This window comes from Mercenaria mercenaria, unplaced genomic scaffold (assembly GCF_021730395.1).
Source record: "Mercenaria mercenaria strain notata unplaced genomic scaffold, MADL_Memer_1 contig_158, whole genome shotgun sequence".
Taxonomy (NCBI): domain Eukaryota; kingdom Metazoa; phylum Mollusca; class Bivalvia; order Venerida; family Veneridae; genus Mercenaria; species Mercenaria mercenaria.
The window spans coordinates 166-12,150 of NW_026459565.1; the positions used below are offsets into that span (position 1 = coordinate 166).

At 35.8% G+C, this 11,985-nt stretch overlaps 1 protein-coding gene across 1 annotated transcript in view; it reads right to left on the bottom strand.

The window, feature by feature from the left end:
- Nucleotides 1-2,853: 2,853 nt before the first annotated feature.
- Nucleotides 2,854-11,985, bottom strand: part of LOC128551709 (uncharacterized) — a gene marked incomplete at both ends in the record, with an annotated part of 62,658 nt that continues 53,526 nt past the window's right edge. Inside the window, 2 exons of the mRNA XM_053532626.1 lie at nucleotides 2,854-2,881; nucleotides 7,288-7,497. Of these exons, the coding sequence (XP_053388601.1) occupies nucleotides 2,854-2,881; nucleotides 7,288-7,497 (238 nt within the window). The remainder of the gene's footprint in view (nucleotides 2,882-7,287; nucleotides 7,498-11,985) is intronic.

Below are 11,985 nucleotides of genomic sequence, written 5' to 3' on the forward strand. Positions count from 1 at the left end.
AAAATCTGGAAAGTAGATCCCTCGGAAGCACCGAGAGCAAGGCAAATAGTGAAAATTGCAGACTCGGTTTGATTGAGTCTGTTCATGGGCAGTAATAGAAAAAGCAACATTGCCCATGCCCCCTAGCACCGGCTTAAGCATATAAGTTAAGGATGTTACTTAGAAGCAAATAATTTCATAACATTTGAACAAAAGTGGAACATGCACCATTTGCCAACTGTTAACAAGGTTTTCCTTTGATCCATTCAAAATAAAATAAAGGGAGATTATTTGTCAAATATTCACTTCGGAGTTGTCTACCCTGATTGTCTGGGTCCACTTGATCACATAAATGAAATTTGGAACCAATCATGCAAGTACTTACCAAAATATGTTCATTTTACTTAAAGACAAAGGGAGGTAATTTGAAATAAAGTCAGTCTAGAGTTATCTACCTTTATAATCTGAGACTACCTGAAGACATAACCTTAAACTTTCAAATCAATCACTTACACATGATTAGGACTGGCGAAGAAAGAAAGATACTAAACAATGTGAAATATAGCATTTTTTGTAAATCAAGGGCACATACCTCTGGTCCTAGTAAACTGATTTAGCTCTTCGAACTCGTCTATGATCTTTTAATCACACATTTTGTGAAAATATCATTTGGATTGGTAATGAAGTTGTTTCAGTGTAAATAAGTGAAAATATAGCAGTTTCTGTAAAATCAAGAGCGAGTAACTCTAGTCCTAATGGTCAGATTTCACTCATAATCAAACTCATCTGAGATCCAATGCTCATACACATATAAATATAATTTGGATTGCTGAAGGAATGAAGGTGTTATAGTGTAAACAAGGTAAAATATAGGGATTTTTGCAAAATCAAGAACATATAACTCTGGTCCTACGTGTCTGATTTTTTTCAAAACTCATCCAAGATCTTATAGCAATACATATACTGTGTAAATATATTATGGATTGAAGTAATGAAGGTGTTAGAGGGTAAACAACGTAAAATATAGTATTTTTTGCAAATCAAGGGCACATATCTCTGGTCCTAACAGCCCGATTTTGCTCATAATGAAACTCATCAAAGATCTTGCGGTCATACACATTCTACCTAAATATGATTAGGATTAGTGAAGAAATGAAATTGCTAGAGACAGTGTAAACAAGGTGAAATATAGAAAATTTTGTCAATCAAGGGCACATAACTCTGGTCATACCAGTCTGATTTTGCTCATAATCGAACTCATCCAAGATCTTGAGGTCAAACACATTCTACCTAAATATGATTAGGATTGTTGAAGAAATGAAGATGCTAGAGTGTAAACAAAGTAAAATATAGTAAAGTTTGTCAATCAAGGGCACGTAACTCTGGATATACTAATCCGATCTTGCCCATAATCGAACTCGTCCGAAGTCTTGCACCTTAAAACATTGTGACCAAGTTTGATTAAGATTGCTTTAAAATTGTGGATGATAGAGTGTAAACAATCTAAATGTGAACGGACGACGGATGGACGGACGGACATTAATCGATCCTATTAGCTCACCATGAACCTTCGGTTCAGGTGAGCTAAAAAACAAGAAAGTAGGTCAGTAGGTCAAGGTTACCGTCGAGTGACCCCTTATCACTTGGGATCACCAGGTAATTATAATTAAACAGTCTAGAAAATATGATCTGATTATTTTTGTGAAGTATTTTTTCCTATATAACTCATATAACAAGTGACCCCCAGGGCGGGGCCTCTTTTCACTCCAGGAGCAAAATTCGATAAATCTTGTTAGAGATTAACTAGGTAATGACACATACAAAATATCAAAGGCCTAGGCTTTGAACTTTAAGATAAGAAGATTTTTAAAGTTTTTTCCTATATAAGTCTATGTAAAACTAGGACCCCCGGGGCAGGGCCTCTTTTTCACCGCAGGGTAATAATTTGAACAATCTTGGTAGAGGACCACAAGGCCAGATGTCAAAGGCCTAGGTCTTGTGGTTTCAGACAAGAAGATTTTTAAAGTGCTTTCCTATATAAGACTATATAAATCACGTGACCCCCTGGGCGGGGCCATATTTGACCCTAGGGGGGTCATTTAAAAAATCTTGGTAGAGGAACACTAGTTGATGCTACATACAAAGTATCAAAGCCCTAGACCCTGTGGTTTTGGAAAAGAAGATTTTCAATCATTTCCCTATATAAGTCTATGTAAAATAGAAAAAGCGGAAACTCCACAGGTCGCTCAACACGACAAAAACGAAAATGTTGTAGGCTCGGTTTGATTGAGCCTGTTCATGGACGGTAGTGGAAATGCATGCTACCGTCCACGCCCTCTAGCCCCGGTTTGAGCAGAACTCAACATTTACACATGCTACAAGTACAAAAATAATTTAGAGACATCCGCAGATGTGTTCATACGGCGGTGCACATGGAACCTTCAATGATACACTTGCATGTAATTCCATGTAAAGCGTCGTGTGACCCCGGGGGCATATTTGACCCTAGGGGGGGGGGAGATAACTTGAACAATCTTGGTAGAGGACCACTAGATTATGCTACATACCAAATACAAAAGCACTAGGACCTGTGGTTTTGGACAAGATTTTTAGATTTTTCATTTCGGTTGCCATGACAACCAGAGTTCTGCATGGATTTCAATTCTTATGGCAACTTTGAAAGGGGTCCACCCAAGGACCATCCTGTGAAGTTTGGTTTAAATCTGCTCAGTGGTTTTGAAGAAAGAGATTGTTTAGAAATTGTGGACACACGGCGGACGACGCACGACGGACATAGAGCGGTCACAAAAGCTCACCATGAGCCTTTGGCTCAGCTGAGGTAATAAAATGAATCATTCAATAACTGAAACATACCATGTTGCTTCTCTGCCAACTGGAACTCCTGAAACAAACCATCTTTGTATAAATTTATCTTCATGAGAAATTAAACTGAAATCAGTCTTAATATACCTAAAGTAAGTACATAGTTTTACATTGATATTTTAATTTTCTTTACAAAACTTTTCCACCCTTCAGAAAATGCTTTTACATGTTTAAGGTTATTTCAAATATACAATGAAACAGTAAATAAATCAAACCATACAAGACAAGAGGGCCCTGAAGGCCATGTATCACTCACCTGACCTAGTGCTTCATGCCAGATAAGGTATCTAATATGACCTAGATTTCATAGAGACAAATATTTTGTCCATGTTTAATGTAAATCAGATAGATCATTATCCAATTTCCAATGATTTGACCTATTGACATACCTTCTGATCTTAGGTACCCCACTGTTCAACTTGACTTAGATTCCATACATACAAACATACTATCAAAGGTTAATGATGATCAAGTTGCAAAAAGGTTGCCTCTAAAGTGCTAACAGAGATTTTTCTTTGATTTGACCTTATGACCTAGTTTTCTTCAATGTGACCCAGTTACAAATTTATCCTATACTTGGCTAACTCTCATGAAGATCAGGTAGAAAATGTAGCCTTTTGAGTGTATGTCTTTCAATATTTTGACCTAGTGATATAGTAATTGACCTAGAGAATCCAGTTTCAAAGCTAACCACGATTTCATAGAGACAAATATTTTGACCATGTTTAATGTAAATCAGATAGATCATTATCCAATTACCAATGATTCGACCTATTGACATACCTTCTGATCTTAGGTACCCCACTTTTTAACTTGACTTAGATTTCATACATACAAACATACTATCAAAGATTAATGATGACCTGTTCTATTTTTCATAGAGCCAACATTTTGACAAAAAAATTATGATAATCAAGTGGAAAATATGGCCTCTAAGCGTGTTAACAAGGCTTTCTATGATTTTACCTAGTGACCTAGTTTAAGATGTCAAGTTGCCCTGTTTTCATACTTGACCTTAGTTTTACAAAGACAATCATTTTAACAAAATGTTTTGAAGTTGAGTGTGTATTAACAATGTTTTCCTATTAGCTGACCTAGTGACCTTTTTTTATCCCAGATGACCCAGTAACAATAGCATTCTAGATTTTATTGATGGTAACATGTTGACCATGTTTCAGTAAGATTTTACCTCTAGAGTGTAAACAATCAAATTGTTGACGCATCACTACAGATACAGGGTGATCACAATAGTTCACAGTGGGCACTTTGTGCTCAAATGAGCTAAAACAAGGATGCACGTCTGCAAGCAAAGTTTTACATATACGTTGAACAAGAACTGTCAGAGGAGACAGCACATTGAAGTATTTTGATATTTGGTGGTAAAATAGGGCATATCTGATGAAACTAGAGCTGTCACTGGACTGATTGATACCTCCAAGATGAATGATGATGTTGGACAACAGTTCAAGTTTGAGTCAAATTCATTTTACAACAAGCAAATTCAGTGAATTTACATCCTCTGTTCTACAGATTGTTTTGTAAATCAGTGGACTATATTTTGACATATATAACAATTAAAGGGCAACTCTGCAGTTACCAAACTCTGCAGTTACTGAAGAGATCCTGAAGAAAGATATCCATGCATCAACCGCGGTATAATGATATATATTTGTGTTAAACTTCATGAACACTCATCAATGAATTACCTTGTCGGGACTAACATTGGGCCTGAAGAAAAATATTAGCCATCTTTTAGTCTTGAAAATAAGACAATACAAATCGGGTCGCGAAAATATATGATATTCTACAATTGCAATCGCTTATTCAATATTATTATGCTTTTTATCAACATGTCTTTTGTACTTTAGTCAATAAATATAATGTTTGTATGTGTTTTTGAAGACTTTTTACTAACAAACTTGAGAGCATGACAGCAAATTTATTTTCTTCTCACAGTTCATCTTGCCATGTCACTTAATTAGAAACAAGTTACTTTAAACATAATTAGTGGGAAAACTGATAAAAAACATGTATTGTATGTTAACATATAGAAGGGAAGAAGTTTTGTGCACCAACAAAAAAAGAAATTAACTTGGGCGCCTGACACCTTGAACTTTGTACATAATACATTTTCTTGTATTGGTGAATATTTATGCAATGCTTTTTAAATATACATCCATGCGTATAAAAAAGTACAGACCAGACAAAAAATACCAAAATGATTTATCTCCATTTGACCTTGTTCTTGAGCCATAGATCGGAGTTGTACATGCAACAAATCAATTTGTTATGGTGACTAAGTAAAGTTACTTGAATATTCATCCATGCAGAGTACATTTACTTACCAGACAAAAAATAAGACCTATTGTCCTTGACCTGTAAGTGTGACCTTGATCTTTGAGAAAGGGGTCTTGGTCTTGTGACAAATGTTTACATTATTGGGAACATTTGTGTCAAGTTATTTTGAAATCCCTTTAAGAATGGTAGAGTTATGGGCTGGACATAAAACTGTGACCTCCAAGTGTGACCTTGACCTTAGAATTAGAGATCTGGGTCTCGCTCATGACAAGTTGTCTCATTATGGGAAATCTTTTCAAAATCCCATGATGAATGGCAAAGATATGTACTGGACACAAAACAGATTGTGTTTATCCTCGACTTCTAAGTGTGGCCTTGACTTTGGAGATAGGGGTGTGGGTCTTTCATATAACGCATCATCTCATTACGGGGAATATTTATGCCAAGTCCTTCTAAAATCCCTGATGGACTGGACATGGAACAGACTATGTAAAGCTTTGACGTCTAAGTGTGACCTTGACCTTGGAGCCAGAGATTTGGGTTGTGCGCATGATATATTGCTTCATTATTGAGACCATTTGTGCAGATATTTCAAAATCACTTGATAAATGGCAGGGTTATGTATTGGACATGAAACAGACTGGGTTAACATTTTACCTCTAAGTGTGACCCTGACCTTGGAGCTAGGGGCCTCGTTCCTGCCCACAACAAAATGTCTCATTATGGGGAACATTTGTGCCAACTAATTTCAAAATCCCTTCCTTGATGGCAGAGTTATGGAGGTTTTTAAATATCCACTGTACACATATAGGGAAAAGTGACCATGCTCTCTGGTGACCAGGTTTTTATATGAATAAAAGTAGTATTATCAGACTGTCGCCAAAGGATCATTTGTGTGAAATCATTTTAAAATCAAGACAACAATTTCTTATAAAAAAAGATGTTTAAGTTTTCCATTTTATTTATATGTTTATTTATGATTCATGACAATTAAAAAAATCTTAGTATAGGATCAGAGAATGAATATATTTATAAAATTGCTTCAAATCAGGGCAGTGTTTCTGTTGTTTTAAGATTTTCTATTTTTAGCTCTGGCAGCCTATATGTGCAACCAAGATGAGCTGATAGAAGAGGCTCTTCCAAGGTACATCCAGGTTAAGTTTCAGCAAAGTCCATGTAATGGTTTCACATATACTGTTTGAGGGAAATGCTTATGCAGATAGACAAACAACAGACATCTGTCATGCTCTGGTGAGCCAAAATGGAAACAATCATTAAACAAGTATTATGTGCTGTCTCAATATGCTGACTTTCAAAACTTGAAAGGTTCCCCTATGAGGATGAACATTATCTGGAACTTGGCTGGATTAAAATTACTCACAATTTTGAACTTAATGTGTCTATGCATATTATTTCTATATCTATACAGTTTGTTTTTTTCAAATTCTAAATATGTCCAATGGGTTTAACACCTTAAATGGGCATGCCTCTAGATCAGCAACAGCATTTCGAAAGTTTTAAAACAGATCACAGTTGATATGAAATACCGAAAATGATAAACCGGTATTCTTGTATTCAAGTTTTGCCAGTATGTAAGATGACTCACAAGCTGCAGTTTATGAATGGATGCGTAAATTCATACGCTACTGTAATAAAACAGTGCTGTAAAGAGTCGTTTTACCTAATTTATTCCATGATTTTAAGTACACAGCATGCAAGAAAAGTACATAATACTAGTTGAAGATGCAGCTGGAAATACTGGCTTTCAGGTAACTGTTCTGCGGTAACTTAGCTTTCCATCAGAAACAGCTACCCTCAACCCAGATATTTCTAACAGCACCTTTTGACCAGTGAAAGATTCTTATATTGTTTTAATCTGTATGAAACAAAGTACAGATTAATTTCCTCTATTTTATATCAAATTTCAATAGCATGACTATCACTTTTGAGAGTCCTCTACATTTTTATTGACTAAAAGTGTGTTTTTATAGATAAACAATTCCTAAAATGCACTTAATCACTTTAAAATTTTTATCTACTAAAGACGCCATTTTCTAAATTAGGAAAATATGACATTAATCTTGAGGGATGCAGCTTTATGGCAATAGTGCAAGAGCCAAAGTTTACCTTTAACACATCTTTATCAGACTGATAGATCACAAATGCGACTTTCTCTACATAGACTCCACTCCAGTTAATAACAGTTTTGAACATTTGATCTGCAACTACGTCTATCGGATACTGTAAGTTGCCTGCTCCTACTGCTGGGAATGCTATTGTACGTAGTTTTTTTTCTTCTGCAAGATTCAGACATTTCTGCACAAATTCGTGAACACTCTGTAAATGAAAAAGATATCTCAAAATTAAAACCGTAAACAAAACGTTATGCAGTTAAAAACTCCAAACTTGTTCTGAAATATTACAGTTATGATAGTGTTTAAGACAAGAAATATTTTCCTTACAAAATGAAAGCGCCAGTATATTTTTACATGAACAGTACCTGCAGTTTACGCTCATCTGTAAGTGCTTGACAAAGGGCAATAAACATAAGGAACTGGTAAAACCGAATGATGCTCGCCGATACATGTGCTTGTCCCAAAATGGGGAATAACATATTAGAAACAAAAAGAAAATGGAGATAATTAAAAGAAGAAAATTGAATATAAGGAGATAATTCAAAAACTAGGTAAATTAGAGTTATGGTTCTTTGACATTGCACTTCCCGTCAATGACCTCTATCATTCTGTGACAAGCCTTATTTTGTATAATAAAGGAAGATAATTAACAAGAGGGCCCTGAAGGCCCAGTATCGCTCACCTGAAGAAAGTAGGTCAGTAGGTCATATTCATGTTCACTGAAGTCAGTTTTAAGATCGGTGTGCAAAACTGTACATGTCACCCAAATTTCAAGGCTGTATCTTTAAAGAAAAGTAGGTCAGTAGGTCACATTCCGTACAGTGAAGATACAGTCATAAATGTGGCCTCTAGAGTGTTGACAAGCTTTCCTTTGATTTGACCTGGTTACCTAGTTTTTGACCCCACCTGACCCAGATTTAAACTTGACCTATAGATCATCAAGGTTACCATTCTGACAGTATGGTTATAGATGTGGCCTCTAGAGTGTTAACTAGCTTTTCATTTGATTTGACCTGGTGACCTAGTCTTTGACCCCACATAATCCAGATTTGAACTTGACCTAAAAATCATAAAGGTTAACATTCTGACCATGCTTCATTATGATATAGTGATAAATGTGGCCTCTACAGTGTTAACAAGCTTTTCCTTTGATTTCACCTGGTGACCTAGTTTCTGATTCCACTTAACCTAGATTCAAACTTGACCTAAAGATCATCAAGATTCACCATTCTGACTAAGTTTCACGAAGATACAGTCATAAATGTGGCCTCTAGAGTGTTAACAAGCTTTACATTTGATTTGACCTGGAACCTAGTTTTTGACCCCACCTGACATAGATTTAAACTTGATCATCAAGATTAACATTCCGACCAAGTTTCATGAAGATACAGTCATAAATGTGGCCTCTGGAGAGTAAACTAGCCTTTTCTTTTGATTTGACCTGGTGACCTAGTTTTTGACCCCACCTGACCAATATTTAAACTTCAAAAAGTTAAACTACTAAAAATCATCAAGGTTAACATTCTCACCAAGTTTCATTAAAGTATATTCAAAAATGCGGCATCCAGTGTGTTAACAAACTTTACCTTTGACTTGACTTGATGACCTAGTTTCTGATCCCACTTGACCTAGATTTGAACTTGACCTAAAGATCATCAAGATTAACATTCTGACCAAGTTTCAAAGTGATATTTCATAAATGTGGCCTCTAGAGTGTTAACAAGCTTTACATTTGATTTGACCTGGTGACCTAGTTCTTGACCCCACCTGACCCAGATTTAAACTTGACCTAGATCATCAAGATTAACATTCTGACCAAGTTTCATGAAGATAAAGTAATAAATGTGGCCTCTAGAGTGTTAACAAGTTTTTCCTTTAATTAGACCTGGTGACCTAGTTTTTGATCCTACTTGACCCAATATCGAATTCTTTCAAGATTTTATTAAGAGTAACATTCTGACTAAGTTTCATTAAGATTGGGCCATAATTGTTACCTCTAGAGTGTTAACAGTCAAATTGTTGACGACGGACGACGATGGACGATGGACACAGGGCGATCACAAAAGCTCACCTTTGAGCACGAAGTGAGCTAAAAAAAAACTAGGTCAGGTAGAGTTATGATATTTTGACACTGCACTTTGTCTTGATGGCCTCTATGATAATGTGAAGTTTCAATCAAATGCCATTAATACTTTTCAAGTTATACTCCGGAAAAAAGTGTGACGGAGGGACGGACAAAGCGGCAACTATATGCTCGCAAATAGTATATATAATGGTTCTTTGCCTTCGTACTCACCTATTAATGACAGAAAATATATCAAGTTTCATAGCTATAACAAGTGAACCTAAACACAAAAATTACCCAAAAATAACAATTTTCTAGACAGTCAAGAACGGGCCATAATTCTGACAAAATGATAGAGTTACGGTTCTAGACCTACTAACTAATCTTATGATTACAAGCAAATTGGTTTGCCTTGCCGAAATGAATAAAGGTTTCAACCCTGAAGATTAGCATTCTCTACCTATCAAACGCATTTGAATGCAACTGAGTTTCATGACAATTATCGTGAGATTTTTTGACATCAGGGGCCAGTTGTTCGAAAGTCTGTTAAATATAACGGTCCGTTATATCTGATAACGAGTCGTTAAATTTAATCGTTTTGTTAAATTCTGTTACCAGGCTCGTCTCTATCAAGGCCACCGCTAATGCCCATGAAAGATGCAGCATCCTGATATAAGTCTGCAATTCTGTTGGACTGCTGGCTGGAGCCTTGATATGCCTTGACATGCCCCTCCACCTATCTGCCTCCTCTGAATCTTTTCTTTTGTTATTTCACCTTTTGCTTTCCTTTTCAAGTTGGCTCATTTCTCCATGCATGTCTTTTCAGACCGGTGTGCATAGCCTAATGCTGACACTTGCATACTAATACTTCTCCATATCTCGGGGGGTTTTATATTGGTTACCGTGTTAGATAATTACGAGTTCAGTATATCAAATTTTTCTCTTACCAGCTCTTCCAGCTTTAAGGTTTCATCTGCACTGAAGTTGCTAGATCTTGTTTTATTTGATTTCTTTGTATTTTTACTGTCAAGCTCTCACTTTTGGCTGCCAGATGCCATTTTGCAAGAGACAGGAAGTTGAATGGTGGGACTGACAGTGGCAATTAACAGCTAGTTAAATAGATTTAACCACCTGTTAAAAATCAAAATGAGTGTTAGTTAACACTCATGTTACAATCATTTGAGCAACACTTTTTTAATAGTCCGTTAAGTAACAGCCCGTTAGTCAATTTAACTTAACAGATCGTTAAATTTAACAGCCTTTCGAACAACTGGGCCCAGGAGTTCCTAGGATTTCCTCCAGACAGGACAATTTTCCGCGGATTTTAACTTCAAGAATGTTCAAGTCATGAGAACATGACGATATATGATATGACATCAGGAAATCCAACATACCATATTTTACCACATTATTGAATGAACAGAGCAAAACGTAGCACTGCTCTCTCCTATGTAAACAAAGCACAGAAAATCAACATCCATAAACAGAAGTGACGTCATGATGTTTCAATGATGCACAACAAAAAAGTTCTGGTTTAGTTTTATCATTTGTAGCGTAATGTTATGTTTTTCCTGTAAACTTATTTTGAATTGCGAAATATACAATATGGAATGGAGAACAAATATCAAAGTATTTGATTTCTATTGCATTTTATAAGAACGCAAGAATCGTTAGTCATTAACAGCACAAGTGTCATCTGGCATGGAGGTGAAGGTGCCAGTTTAGTGTGCAAGAAAGGTAATTTCCAGGAAGCTAAAGACAAATTCAGTTAAAATCTGTTATCTAGTTCTTTTAAGATTTTTTCTATTTTTAGTTCTTGTGATCATTATGTGCTGTTAAATGGAACTATTTTAAGAAAACTGAACAGGGTCCATCCAAGGATGCTACAGACCAAGTTTTATGAAGATTAAAGCAGTGGTTTATGAGAACAATTTATTTAAAGCTGTTACTTTTTTAGCTCTGGCATCCCTAGATGCAGTCAAGTGGAACAATTTAAATAAATTTGAGAGAGGTCTATGCCAGAATGCTTCAGACCAAGTTTAATGTAATTCTGGCCAGTATTTTCAGGAGAAGATGTTAAATAAAGTGTTGATGCTGACATACAGAGCAATCACAAAATCACATATATGCCATGTCTGGACAGTAGTCTGGTAGATTCGGTTTCTAACTCAGCCGTTGCTGCCCCGGTAATCACTGACATACATGGAGTAGCGTTGTTATGATGAAGATTGAATTTTCTATTCAGCTCTGATCTCTTTTTCCTAACTGCTCTCATCAACTCTTGCCTGAGAACTAGATGCTTGTCCATATCAGGGGTGTAAAAACATTTTCACACCACTCGCTCTGCAGGACTAGTAGCCAGTAAAATCTATTCGCCCTTAGTCAACAGTCACTCGCCCTAATAATATTACAACTATCTTAACGGCATTTTTAATACTGTCACTTTTATAAAAGGAGTATTATGCACAACAAATAAATTTCAAATATAACACATAGTAGATAAATAATATTCTCTTGTACACTACATTTACCTTTTTTATTAAATATATTCGTTCTGCTTAAATTTTCTTTTAAGGATGTACGAGCGTTTTTTTTTTCAAGATATCCACCATTTTGAAAAATGTT